Source organism: Rutilus rutilus (assembly GCF_951802725.1).
Source record: "Rutilus rutilus genome assembly, chromosome: 2".
In the NCBI taxonomy this organism is placed as follows: Eukaryota; Metazoa; Chordata; class Actinopteri; order Cypriniformes; family Leuciscidae; genus Rutilus; species Rutilus rutilus.
This window is the reverse complement of record NC_140210.1, coordinates 17,782,654-17,797,426: the sequence shown is the minus strand read 5'-3', so window position 1 is coordinate 17,797,426 and position 14,773 is coordinate 17,782,654. Positions and strand designations below refer to the sequence as shown.

The following is a 14,773-nucleotide window of genomic DNA, read 5'->3' as shown; positions in this document are numbered from 1 at the left end:
TTTGCTGCATTTTTTATTGAATAAAAGCAGCATTGGTGAGCAGAAGAGACTTATTTCAAAAACATTAAACAATTGTAATGTTTCACTGTATATTTTCTCCCTTGTTCGGTGATAGTTTTTTTTTTTTTTTACTTTTAAAATACATGAGGGCTTAAAGTGTTTGTAGTTCATAAACCAATCATAAAATTGTCATAAAATATAGGGGAAAATATATATAATAGTGGTTATTGTTTAGTAGTGTATTTAATATCTTACCAAATCAAAAATAATACAAAAATAAATAAAAAAAATCTGTCAATTAGACAAAGGTCAGATAAACGCTAGTATTAGACCTGACATTTCTGTTCCCCTCACTTCTGAAATGATGGCTACGCCCCTGAAATCAAACACAATGACAACACATTTATACAAAATATTCACCATAAAAAGTTTATTGAATGATACATATTTAAATCTACATAATACAAAAAAAGTGTCTGAACAATTTGTATTTAAATTCACAGTTTGATATAATGACACAGCATAATATTCCCCTTGAACTGTGAAAAATAAAAAGTAAATAAAAAAAAGACAGAAGATTCACATCTTTATAAAAATGTATAATATTTGTTTTGGATTAAAAATACATCGTAATCATGCTTTCTATAAATTGCCCATTCAGTCATATTATTGCTTTAAAAATATACACTATATATATTAATATTTCCATTATCCTATCTGATTAGTTCATTTCTGTGAACTGTTTATTAATTTTATATTACAGTTTATATTAGACCGAGAAACAAACGCTTCGTCCTTTTTCTCTGTAATTCTTTTTTTCGTCTCATTAAGGACTTTTTCCTTTCTTATGTAAGTGCCCCCTTGTTCTTTCCCTCCTTCGAAATGTCAAAAATGTCCTTCAGTTGATAAAAGAAATCAGAAAACTGGTCTATTACAAACTGTTAAACTACTATAAGACAGAGAAAAACAAGGAGATGTAGCCCAAAGCTTCAAACTATTCATAACCCCCCCGTTTATAGATATTTGCCATTTCAAATCTATTTTTAAAGTGCACTGTTTCTGTTTACACATTGCCCTTTACAAACATTTGTTCACGTAAAAATGATTCGCAAAACCTACAAACAGAAAAACAAGAGTAGGCTACACTCCTCCCTGCACGTATCCATGACTGTCTCACGCGTTAAACATATCTCTCACAAACAAATTTTTAGCAGTAAGACAATCTCACCCATAACCTAGATGAACTCACTCTAATAAAATAATGCCCTTTATTGAATGGTTCACATTTATCAAACTTCTCCACCTAAACACCCCTCAGTGAAATAAAGAGTTTACCCTTTTGAGCCTCAGACACTGGACGAAACAAAATATTTAGGATTATATGACTATTCATGATTACAGAAATTATTCAAATATGAATAACGGTGAGATTAAGCAAACAGAAGCATTCTATAAGTCCTTGCAACTAATATGTATGTGTTGGAGGATCAAGCGAGCCTATTCGTGTTTTAAGTCACTATTTTGACCTCTCAAACATAATTAACCTGTATTTTTAGAATGTATGTGGGGTAAAATCATTACTATAATTTCATTACTAAATCTAAAATTGTGCATGTTGCACACAGTACATAGTACTTACGGTAATAAACTACAGTATTAATTCACGATTACAATGAATAAAACATGTCACTGTTTTACTAGGTTAGTAATAGGTCAGGTGCTCGGAAGCTACTTTTGGGACCAAAAACTATTTCTCTGTCAAAACTTAACTCTTAAGAGTCAAAGTATAATGACCGACAGACCCAATCAAATAGTCAATCAGCTTTGGTCCTTTTCATGGAAACATGAAACACACATGCTGAATACATATACAGGATCTGCGTATACACATTTATTTACCAAGTAATATTTAAAAAAAAAAAAACTGAGAAAAATTCACATTGTGCAGGTTTGACCCGAGTTGCAAACTAAAACAACGTTATAAGTGAGGCGGTGTGAAACTGTCTGAGTTGTGTGTGTGACTGGCTACTGACATACTGCATGTGCATTTGCTTGTTTGTGTAGTGCTGTAACTGGCACAACGGGCCCTCTGACCTGCAGAGGGCAAAACAAAACGAGAAAGAGACGTGTATAGAGAGATAAGGGAGAGAGAGAGTGCTTGGTATCAAGAAAAAGACTTAAAGGTGCCTACTGCTTTGAATTTAAATGCCATTCGATTTTGTATTGATAAGGGTCATATCCACAGCACTATCAGCATTTCTCCATATCCATAGTAACGCTGAACCTGGACAATAATTATTTTCCTGTAGTAAGAGCTAACATGGTATAATCCATCAGTTCCACTCTTTCTGCCTATACGCATCGTTTCCAGGACAGGGAGTAGACGGGATACACAAAACGGTCCTTAACATCACGAAGATGAAACTCCTGTTGAGCAACGGCTTAAAAGAAGGTGCGAGTTCTGCTCCGTTCACGTGCTGCAGTACTGAGCTCACACCAGCAGGTGACGCTTCTTGTGCAGAGCGAGGTGATCGGAGCGAGAGAAGGTGCGATCACAGTCAGGGCACTGGAATGGCTTTACTCCCGTGTGCTTCCGAAAGTGACGGGTCAGCTCATCAGAGCGGGCGAACTTCCACGTACAGCCTTCCCACATGCACTTATAGGGCTTCTCTCCTAAACGGCCACACAAAGAGATGGGAAAGAACGTTTAGAAGAGCATTTAATAGTATCAGTGTAAGAGTAAATTAGTATTTTTATCTGTATACGGGTCAATAATAATCTCTAAGATTATTAAAAAATACATGTGTAAGTCTTTGCAACTGTTTTGGTTTCATGCATTTATGAAAAATATTGATATCATTTTCTACAGTTAAAGAATTTTAACCATCAAGTCTAAATAAGTATTTTTTGCGCCTTGAATACAGATGAGTGTAAACAAGTGTAATAGATAATAATAATAAAAATTCAAATATTATATGGATGAATGGATGGACGGATAGATAGATGTGCATATATATTTACCTGTATGCGTACGTCTATGAGCTTTCAGGTGGGAGCTTTTGGTATAAACTTTATTGCAGCCGTTGAAGTCACAGCGATGAATTCGACGCTTCTTCGATGGATCTGGAGATTCTACCTTTCGACGTACAATCACAGAGTGTGTGTTTACCCTGTTAAAGACAAAAAAAAAGAAGAATGTATTTATTAATGGTCTTTGTTTGGAGTGCAGCTCTTTCTTTAACCACCAGGGGTCAGAGTCATAACATTCAGTCGACCTCAAAGCATTGACTATTGTATGTATTGATGACCTTTGCTCTACATTAGATTTTGTTTAATTACAGTATATGATTTTTGGTGCTGTTATGTGCTTCCTTCGTGATTTTTATTAGTAGTGCATGGCTTGCTGAGCCAAGACTCATTGCTACTGCTCACACTTAGGCCTTAACCACATGGCACTTAACCACATAACTCGTTCTGAACCATTTGTGCCTCAGACATGTTGTGCAACTTGTTAAGGAAAGGCTGTGACTGGACATTCTGACTGGAAGACAAAACATTTTTTCGTGCATTTTCTTAACAGAAATACCTCTTACTGTAAGTTCTGCCTAAATACGTCCTGTAATTAAATACATCCTGCTTCTCTCTCTCGTCTCTCCATACACCTTACCCTCCCCGTCGGATTATGCTACATCGTCTACAGTACACCACTTATTCTCCCACTTACTGACATTTGTTCCTAAAAGTAGTTGTTTTTTGGCTCCGTACCCATTATAAAATTATCACTCCACCTTACTCCTCCCTTCCTCTCTCCATCAAGTGCTCTCTCCACCCTTCCTCGTAAACATTGCTCCATTTTCTTTATTTCACCACTTATTTTTCTTTCAGTATGTGTCCATAACTGATGATAACACCACACCCATTAGAAGACATCACACATAAACATCCACCGTAAAAGTGCACTTATACACACACAAAAAAAAAAAAGAGAGAAAAAAAAAACACTGTCTACACAACTCTAAAGCACACGTTGTACACGTTCACGTACAGATACGTTCCCACCCCATGTGGGTTTGAAGAATACTTGGAGACACACTGTCTGAAGTGCATACTTGGGGGATTTTATCAGACCCACAGCAAGAAATATGAGATATAGAAACACACATACTTTCAGGACTGAAAGAGAATTGTAGGCCAAACCCACTATAAATGAGATCCCATTTTTTAAAAGGTCATGTAGTTTCTTCCTGTATTTAAATGCAGAGAAGAAATGTTTATACTTCTACTGTAAAGATAGATAGATAGATAGATAGATAGATAGATAGATAGATAGATAGATAGATAGATAGATAGATAGATAGATAGATAGATAGATAGATAGATAGATAGATAGATAGATAGATAGATAGATAGATAGATAGATAGTGTTTGAGGACTCAGCACTCACTCATTATAACTTGGTGGGCCAGTAATGACGGATGAGGTTATTTCCTGGCTGCTGGGATCCTGAGCGTGTTCAGAGTGGGGCTCAGATTTGATTGGCTTGAGGAGCTCATGGTTGTTTGGGGGATTCTCTGACTTCATTACATGGACTGAAGACAAGACACAAGAGAGAAATCAATCAAACACACAAAAAATATGTAAGGCTATATTAATACAACTGTTACCCATTAAAACTCATGATTGTTTGCTTAAGAATCAAATGTGATTATGCCTGTGTGTGATACTGTATGTCATCCCCTTACACTGTTTGTGGTGAGCAGGATCCTCAGGTGTGATGGGTGAAATCATGATGGAGGGAGGCAGGTGTAGGGAGGAGGGGTAGAGCACAGATACACAGGACTGCAGCATTGGAATTACTGGAATGATGCCAGGATTCGATACAATGGGTGTCAAGACCTGCGTCAACTGTAAACCAGAAAACCCAGACGGATAAATATATGACATCAGATATGTCTGTTAGCCTCTAAGGTTTAGACAAGAAGCCACAAAGACTATTTCATAGTTGTTGATATGCCTTCATTAATTGTTAATACATGGGTCAGTGCATTACAGGGGTCCTCTCTATGATATACAATAAAGTTCAAAAGTTTTGGTTTTTTTAGCAAGGATGCATTAAACTGTTCATAACCTGAAAAAAAAATATCAGTTTCGACAAAAATATTAAGCAGCACAACTGTTTTCAACATAGAAATTAATAAGAAATATTTCTTAAGCACCAAATCACCATAGAATGATTTCTGAAGGATCATGTGACACTGATGATGCTGAAAATTCAGCTTTGCCATCAGGAATGAATTACATTTTGAAATATATTAAAAAAAGAAAACCATTATTAATTAATTGTTCAGCCTTGGTGAGAATAAGAAAAAAATCATTTTAATTATAATGACCCCAATTTTTTTTATTTGTATGCATGTTTTTCTACATAGTCACAACACAAAACCTTTATTTGGTGGATAATAAGCAGTGAAGCAGTTTTGTTTAGATATTAAATAATAATAATAATAACATCTATTTTAAATCAGAAATTAAGAACGTGCTTAGAAGATGTGTATTCAAGTAAATGTATGTATGAATTGTATTTTTTATGTTTTTTTAAACGAGTATCATATCATGTGAACTAGCAAATAAAACGAGACATTTATAGACTGTTTTCATGTATGGTAATACCATGTTTTTTTTACACATGTTGTATTATCATGTAAATAATCAAATAATCATGGCACCAACGGTAAAGCATCACCCCTATTCTTACCGCTGGCATGGAAAGGGACAGTGGTGGGGACAGCTGCCTTGTCTGAGATGACCCGCAAGTGCTTCCTGTTCCAGAGCCGGAGCTGAAGAGAGGATGTGTGACTGGACTGGCGCGCTCATAAAAGGATGGAGGAGTGGCTCTAGGTGATGACGATGCCAGAGATGAGGAAGGCGACGAAACGGAGGATCTTTTGCTGACGGTCAAGTCGACAGGTTCGTTCTGGGAGTAATGGACATCCTGGGACTGAGGGTGCGTGTGAGGGGGGCTCCCGTAGGTGTAGTGCTGATAGCTGGGGAAGAAGGGATGGTACAGCTGGGCTGCGGAATTGACCACGGATGATACGACTCCAAATGCCTCAGATGGGGGTTTAATCTGGTATAATGACTGCGAGAGAAAGAGAAAGAGAGACTTTCAACACGCTGTGAACTTGCTAGCATATTTACACATTCACATGTACATAATTACACAAGCACTCATAAAAAGCAGCTGTGCTGAGCAGCAGTTGAGTCTGGGGACTATAAACTGACAAAAAAGACTACTTTGAATGACTGAGTATGAGCCAAATTCAACTTCCCACCCCATATAAACTCCTAACCTAATAAGAAAGGAATGCATGTCCATCTGCAGTTAGAGAAAAATAGAGAAAATGAGAAAGCAAGCAAGTACGAGATGAGTTTTAGAGATACGTTTTGAATAATATCTTAAAATAATGTACTCATGCAATTCAACAATATCCTTTTAAGTCTCTATAAATGAGTCTCGTGCTATTCCCCAGAATTCAAAGATTGCGTGGGGATTCTGCACTTGGACAAACATTCCGATGTCCCAAGACCAGGGGTGTTCAGATGGCCATGTGCCAGGCAGCCCATTGTGCGTTAGTTGGTAAGGCAGGTTTGTTATTGGAAACGGAAAGAGACGCATTGTTTTCTTTAAAATCACGTAAACCGGATGCAAAGAACTAGACAAGCATCAGGAAGTGAAGAAACGTTTCAGATCAGTTAAAAAAAAAAAAGGTATTTTGGCTAATACACTAAAAAAAAAATGGTTTCTATAGAAACAAGTGTCACTCAGAAATAAGTAAATTTTACACTTTGAATTAAACGTGAAATTTTGAAGTCATTTTCAAGTAGTTTCCTTGTCAAACATACTCCAGTATGTTCCTTTTTAACACTGTAGAAGAGACCTCTATAAAACTTATACCAACCATTTCTTTACAACTAATTTATTTACAGATATTTACCCTAACAACTGTACTCACCATGTCTGTATTTATTGAGTCACACATGAGCATGGCTGCTGCCACTGGAATTCTGGGAAATACAGAAAACAAACAGTAGTATATCAGTTAGTGGCAAAAGAATCCTGCATCAGAGACGTGTCGTGAGCCATCAGGAAATCATTCTTCATTCCAAGCACACGGAAGCAGCGAAGCATGAGAGAAGTGCTGAAACACTAATCACTTAAAAGTACAGGGGAAGTTCAAATGCCCGGGGCAATGAACACTGTTTGTGTGTGGTTGTACATAAGATTGCAACACTATTAGAAAGCTTTTTCCACCTGACCCACTTACCCAGTATGGTCTTGGGGAACAGAGAGGCCACATCATAGAATTGCTACTAAATGCTACAATTTCATCCTTAGATAATGATTCATTCCCTGATCTTACCACATCTTAGGGTGTTTCTTCAACTTCGGGGTCTTTGTTTTGAATGAACTAATTAATAACTTTTTTCCCCTTTTGTGTTAAGTGAGGTTTGCGTTAAAACTGTCCTGGAAGTTGATGTCTTTAGGTATTTTATTGAGATACTAATGTATCAGACCCAGATTTTCAGTCTTGAAATATGATCATTCATCATAAAGATATTAATAATAAACTTTAGCCTAAATACACACTACTGTTCAAAAGTTTGGGGTCAGAAAGATATTAATGTTTTTGGAAGAAATCTCTTATGCTCAACAGTGCTGCTTTTATTTGATCAAAAATACAGTAAAAACGGTAATATGGGGAAATATTATTACAAATTAAAATCACTGGTTTTTATTTTATTATATTTTAAAATGTAATTTATACCTGTAATGGCAAAGCTGAATTTTCAGCAGACGTTACATAGTGTCACATGATCCTTCAGACATTTATTTGCATTTATTTAAAATAGAAATCTTTGAGGTCATTATAAATATCTTTACTGACACTTTTAATACACCCTTTCACTCTCTCTCAAAAAAAGGAGAAATCTTACAGACCCCAAACATTTAAACGGTATAGTGGATATAAATAAATAAATAAATAAATAAATCACATAAATAAAATATAAATTAATGATAACTTGATAAAAAGGTTTAATATTAATATTACTATAATTTGTGAAAATATATCAATTTTACAAGTGAATCAGATAAAATAAACAATTTTACACAACATATTACTGTCTCTCGGTTCATCATTTCCACCACAATCTACAGTTAGTGTATTCAAAGCTGAAAATGGTTGAAATTAAAAAGATAAAGCCATCTCTTAAATGAATCTTAGCAAGACAAAAAAGTCTGTTTTGACTATTTTATTCCAAATATGTTAAAATGTCATTTACACCACAGAATGCTATTAAATAAGATAGGCCTACATGTTTTGAGATGTGATGGAAAAGATAAAAAAAAAAATGATGTGATGCCTGATTTGATGTTGTAAGCTGAAATTAAATGACCTAGTGAGAGTGTGAAAAGTGTATTTTAAGAAAGTTTATTTTGTAAAAGTCCACAGGGTAAAAAGTACCCATAGTAGAAGAGAAATAAAGCTAAGAAGTCTACAATGCACAAAGGAAAGAGATGAAAGGTCTATAGCAACACCAGCACATCAGACATCTTACATATGAGCATGAGTTCTTGTGAACACAAAAGAGACAAATATACTTAGCTGAACTTTCTGTGCGTTTTGTCTGAGCGCACAAAGACCGACACAAAAACGCAGGTGCTAAAGTCTACAGGTATAGGTACTGGCTACCCTTTCTATTTCCAAAAGTTAAAGTAAAATGACCCACAGGACTTGTTTTCATTGGAATTCAGTGGAGTGCGTGGACTCAGTAAGGCAGAAACGGGATGTGGGACACTTCATCAGTGAGCCGTGAGACTGACTTAATGATATGTGAGTGCTTTTACAGTCCAAAGTCAGAGAGAGAGAGAGAGAGAGAGGGGTGAATGTAAAGTCTCTTTTTACAATCATTAACCCAGGGTGGTGCTGGTAACACACATGCACATGCACGCACACACATGCAGAACAATTCGGACAAGGTCTACTGAGTTCAGATACACTCCCAGCAAATTCAGTCTTTCTGAGATTTCAGACACACATATACCTGTAAACAGGTCTACTATTGCAAGAGACAGTGGCGCTCACACAAGCACACAGGCTTGGGAAGCACTCCCAATGGCCCCAGGGTCAGGTGTGGGTTAAGAAAACAACATACAGTAACATACACACAACAGACATACTCATCCAAACCTCAAATCAACAGTATATAGCTAAATAGATACCAAAATAAAAGACAAGACACAAAAGATGAGTTAAACTTAAACGCTAACATCAGTTTGAAAACTTAACTAAGAGGACGATTTTGTAACTAGACACTGTTGTGTTTTAAATGAATAGATCAGCCAATAATGAAAGTTCTGCCATTACTGATTCACTCTCATGTTAAGGCTGTATGGCTTTCTTTCTTCCATTAGACACAGTAGAACAATGTACTGTTCTTTTCCATACAATGAAAGTGAATGGGGACAGATGCTACCAAGCTGCAAAAATGACAAAAAAAGCATTACAGTCCTCTCATATTTCATTTATAATTCCGCATACCGTATGTGACCCTAAAGGACGTCACATATATACCCGCGACCCTACACAGGACAAACGGTTTGAAAAATGGATGGATGGATCGATGGGGGAAAAACTAAAGTTACATATAGGTTTTGCCAAAATAATTGGTTGAACTAACCTCACATTTTTAAAACTGCATGAGCTGAACCATCTTAAGGAATCTGATGTTAGTCAAGCTCCTGTAAGAAAGAACTGTTTGAAAGTTTGGGTTCAGTAAGATTTGTTAAAGTCTCTTATGCTCATCAAAGGTGCATTTATTTGACCAAAACCATAAAAACTATTTAAAATAACGGTTTTCTATATTCCTTTCTTTTCAAATGTAATTTATTCCTGATTGCCAGTCTTCAGTGTCACATGATCCTGAAGAAATCATTCTAATATGCTGATTTGCTGCTCAAGAAAGATTTCTTATTATTATCAATGTTGAAAACAGTTGTGCTGCTTAATATTTTTGTGGAAACCGTGAGACATTTTTTTTTTCAGCATTATTTGATGAAAAGAACATTCAAAAAGAACAGCATTTATTGGAAAAATGTAAAATTTCGACTCAATGCATTTCATTCAATGCAATGAAAAAAAGTATTAATTTCCTTTTTTTTTTAAAGGCATCTTATTGAACCCAAAGTTTTATATGATATACACTTATCAAAGCACTGCTTTTCTTTTCAACTCATCTGCAGAAGCATCAACGCCTGCTAAGCTCATTCTTAGGAAATCTTAAGTCAAACAAACAGTCCTTTTCCAAGAGAAACAGTTTTTATATCGCCATCGTTGTTGAACGAGGACAGTTTTTATGTATGAGTTTTTCTATATGGATTTTGTTATGTTTTTCTCAAAGGGGTGAAGAAGTTCTTTATAAGACAATGATAAAGTGAGGTAGAGAGAGAGCTGTCACAATCACAATGTCCTCCAGGCTTGGCAGAGTTTAAGTGAACCCGTTACACTGCTAACAACAATACACACACACAGATAAACTCACGCAACCGGCAATTAAACTTAACAGACTCATAAAATGCAGAGGTTGATACACGCTCCACTTGATGCAGTTAATACGGTGTGCCAACTTGCGCAAGACTTCATAACACATCAAAAACCAATAATTATAATTCTCTACAACCCATTAAATTAAGTTGTTTAAATACTTAATTTTACTATAATTATAGTTTTTGTAAGTTTATAACCCAATCTGTTTCTACCCTCTGCTCTGTCATATCACATTATCACTTTAACTTCACATTTCCAGTCTCTTTAGAGTTTAGTGTGACTATAAATTATTTTTCTTGACCTCAAATCTACCATGTGTGATACTCTATAAATCACACACGCTCTTCACTCAACATTGCAGACCAGTGAAAAAGTAGGCAAATCCATTAAGGCACACACACACTCAAAACCACAAAACGGCAGTGTTACGCTCTAATGCAGTTTCCTAGTGGTGAGGAATGGTCCAGCTTGCTGACATGGAGAAAATACGAAAACCAAAATTACAAAGTGCAGAATCTAATAGCAAGCCCATGTAAAACCCAAAACCGAACTAAACAGCACTGGTTCAATGCACACAACCCGTCAATAACCACCGCTCTCAGATAACAGATAGCTCTTTCTGCCAGGTGTCTGAGAAATGCTTGCCCTAACAGGGAATGTTCTCAGAACTTTTGGACGTTCTGGCAAGGTTCTCTCAAAGTTATGAACAAACTTTCCTCCAGTAACGTTAACAGAACGCTCTTTCAAAGTTATCTGGTCTTTAAGGGGGCTATATGTAAGATTTTCATGTATTAATAGCTTTTTTTATTGCCAGTGAACAGCTTGTAATGAAACTTAAAAAGCGAGACCTTCCCCAACTTCCTAGGTTGTCTATTAAACTGATTTTTATGTGAAGGACTCTGGCCGCTTTTGCCGGGAAAATCAAAACGATGTGATGTTCACGCGAGCTCCCGAGAGCCTCTCTTCCAGCGTTGCCAAGTTCGCTTGCCAAGTGCCAACACTTGGCAACTAACTCTTGTAAGTTTTCCCGCGTAACTTGGCAACTTTTAAATTGTTGCTGAGGGTTGATCTTTTTCTGCGGGTTAAAGGTTGGCGCTTCAGTCTCTTGTAAGTTGTCGCTAATAACAAGGGTTTCTGAAAAACTGGAATTTAAAGAACATTCAAAAATAATGTTTTTATAACTTAATGGAAATGTGAGCAAAACATTCTTAGAACATTTTTGTAAGCTAGATAAGATCTGAGATTGAAAGAGATCCCAATGTGGAAAACTTTATAGGGCAGGCTTCTATCTGACTGAAAGATTAGATCAGATTAGACTGAAATTTAGACCGAAGACCAAATTTAGCAAGAAGGCCACAGTGTGTCTGTTATTGTTTCCATAGTGAGATTAACACATAGAGGAGCTCTGCTACATGGGGGCCATATTTTCCTTTCTTGCCTTTTCTCAAACTAAAGAAAAAGAGAAAGAGAGAGAGACAGAGAGGAGAGAGAGAGAGAGAGAGAGAGAGAGAGAGAGAGAGAGCATTTTAACAATGGAATGCGGCTCTGAAAACGATCCTCTTTTGTAGTGGATTGTGTGTGTGTGCATTGCGATAACATCAGAGTATTGATCTAAGGAAAGAGTCGTGTAAGTGGGTGGAGTTTCCAGTCATGTGTGTGTTAGTGTGTGTGTGTGTGTGTGTTCACTCCCCCTAGGCAGCCTCCCCTCAAATGCTGAAAACAGGAAAAGAGGCTCCATATGCCAGATGGAATGTCTGACGCAAACCTCAGCCTTGAAACAAAGCTCAGAATACAGTTGACCATGGGACTTGGACTATGAGTTTTATTGTATTTGATTTTTACATCTAAAATGTTACGTCAACCATGCAGTGCAGCTAATCTTCATACAGTCCAAATTGTGGATGCAGGCTGGCCTATTATGAATAGCTGAACATACACACACACTCTAAATATAGCCCATCAAAACCCAAATTAATTACTGCATAAGCCAGAATGGGGCTTGAAGCCATGGTAAATAATATTTTTTACTTTAATAAAGTTGGATGGTACCACATTAAGACCTGTGAATGTATATTCAGCAAAAATCTTGCCAAATGAATTGAGAGTATATTCAAAAATCTATATATAGATCTAATAAAACATATGAATCAAGGTGTCATGACATGTAGGCTACATAAACTGAAGACCTGACAAGTATTAATGCAATACTGTTATTGTTAATATTTAAACTTATTATAAGGAGTCGCAGAGAAATTCTCTTCACTTCCTAACACAGAAATGTGACAAAATAAATGTTTAGTTAAAAAATCCAACTGAGCCATCAACATGATCCTGCACACAAGTTGCTATGGCTGTACAGTGCATTTAATATGCCTGAATATTACATTTGCATACCGCTCTGGCACTGATCATAAATGGACTGAGTGACTGTAAATTGTGTTAATTAATTTTGCTGATACAAGATTAAAGTCCAGCCAAGAACACAGTCTCAGTACAACTACATCAGTGACAGTAGGTACAGCTTGGTCTGAGCAATCAAACAATAAGTGCCAAAAGAGCAATATTATAACTCACAATAATCAAAACAAACAAATGAGATGTCTACATGTCAATGACTTGGCCCTCATTATTTTGAAGTTGTTCAAAAATGCAATTCATTCAATAAAAAAATGTAAATGACTTCTTTGCCGGACAAATTCTCAATTCAAGTAATTTTGACTTTGTGATATTGTTAAAGTAAAAATGTTTAGGCGGTGTTAACTGTCCGAAGATTGTAAAAAGAAAAGTATAGCCTGCTGTAAAATAGAAAGGACCCCTTTCTTGGTCATTAAATATCACATATTTTAACGTTTTACGAATATGTTGTCGGGTCAAATGGAGTAGCCCCACTTAAACTTCTTACTATTAAAGACTTAATGTCAGAATGTTTATAAAACGTTTATTGAATAATGATAAAGTTGTGTACACGCGTTTTTTCAATGGAAAAAACAATGTTTTGATACTTTTTTTACACGACATTTCAGAGTTATTATTATTTTGACAATTTGTGTGTGTGCGTGTGTGTAGAAAATTGTCTAAAAAAATTCTCCATCCAAACATGAAAACAAAGATGACATTTCTGAGAGATTGGCACATATGTAAAACAAAGATTTCTCGTTGCCATCATCTCGGACATCATCCTTATTTCACACATACTCTCTATGATTTCACATTGACCCATTTGTCAGAACTATTGTAGAAAAGTCCACTTTCTATAAAAGGACAGAAGACATGTAGCCTAGGTCTGTTTTACTTATACACACGTGTGTTAGTAGCTAGGCTATTTTGTTTTAATTTATTAAATATTAATTTATTTTAAAAGTAAGAGTTTAAGATGGACTGAAATGTTAGTTTACAACAGCAGGAGCAGGAGAATGCTTTGTTTTTACTTATTTGAAGACAGTTAATGTTATTTAATAAAGATATAGTAACATAGCCTTTACTTACATGTCAGTAAATATTCCTCAAGTTAAAAGTGCGCCGTTATGAAAGACCACAGACGACAGACGACCCGAATCACGATAGCATGAAACACATCCAAATGACACACTTGCATTAAGGCAGAGGCCGAAAACTTTCCAGAGTGTTACGAAACAACTTCTTCTCCAAGCGTTTAAAGTGTCCTGAGTGAATTTAGCGTCTATCACATGATTAAGGCCGGGCGGGAGGGCGCTCGCGGGAGGTGAGGGTGGGGCGCGCTCACGGGCGCGCTCTTGGCTTCAGATACGCTCAGCACGGAGACAGGAGGGGCAGAAGAGAAAGGGCTGGGTGTGAGTGTGTGTGTGTGTGTGTGTGTGTGTGTGTGTGTGTGCCTGCCTCTCCCTCTACGCCCTTTCCTTCCTTCTATGTTTGTCTCTCTCTATCTCTCCTCTTTCCCTTCCTGACAAGACACGCCTCACAGAGTTTCAAAGATCTAACGAGCATGGATAAAGGTCGCCTGGTTCTGCAACAATGAAAGAATACTTACATAATTTATTAATTATACACTCTTTATTGTTAAATGTTTGATCATGTTAATAAAAGGTAAAGAATGCAGGGGGCCAGGTTAGAGGCTCACTCACTCACTCACTCACTCACTCTCATACACACATGCATTTTCATGTTTTATGGGGACTTTTAATAGACAA

General features: G+C 36.4%; 1 protein-coding gene across 1 annotated transcript; it reads right to left on the bottom strand.

Annotated features, from left to right (window-relative positions):
* Window positions 1–415: 415 nt before the first annotated feature.
* klf3 (Kruppel like factor 3 (basic)) lies at window positions 416–14,355 on the bottom strand. Its single transcript, XM_084392532.1, has 7 exons — window positions 14,094–14,355; window positions 7,014–7,065; window positions 5,756–6,139; window positions 4,743–4,905; window positions 4,445–4,589; window positions 3,022–3,170; window positions 416–2,673 (listed from the first exon to the last, which is right to left on the bottom strand). Exons 2-7 carry the CDS (start codon window positions 7,044–7,046, stop codon window positions 2,492–2,494), a joined length of 1,056 nt encoding a protein of 351 aa, XP_084248658.1. The 5' UTR covers window positions 7,047–7,065; window positions 14,094–14,355; the 3' UTR covers window positions 416–2,491.
* Window positions 14,356–14,773: the final 418 nt, after the last annotated feature.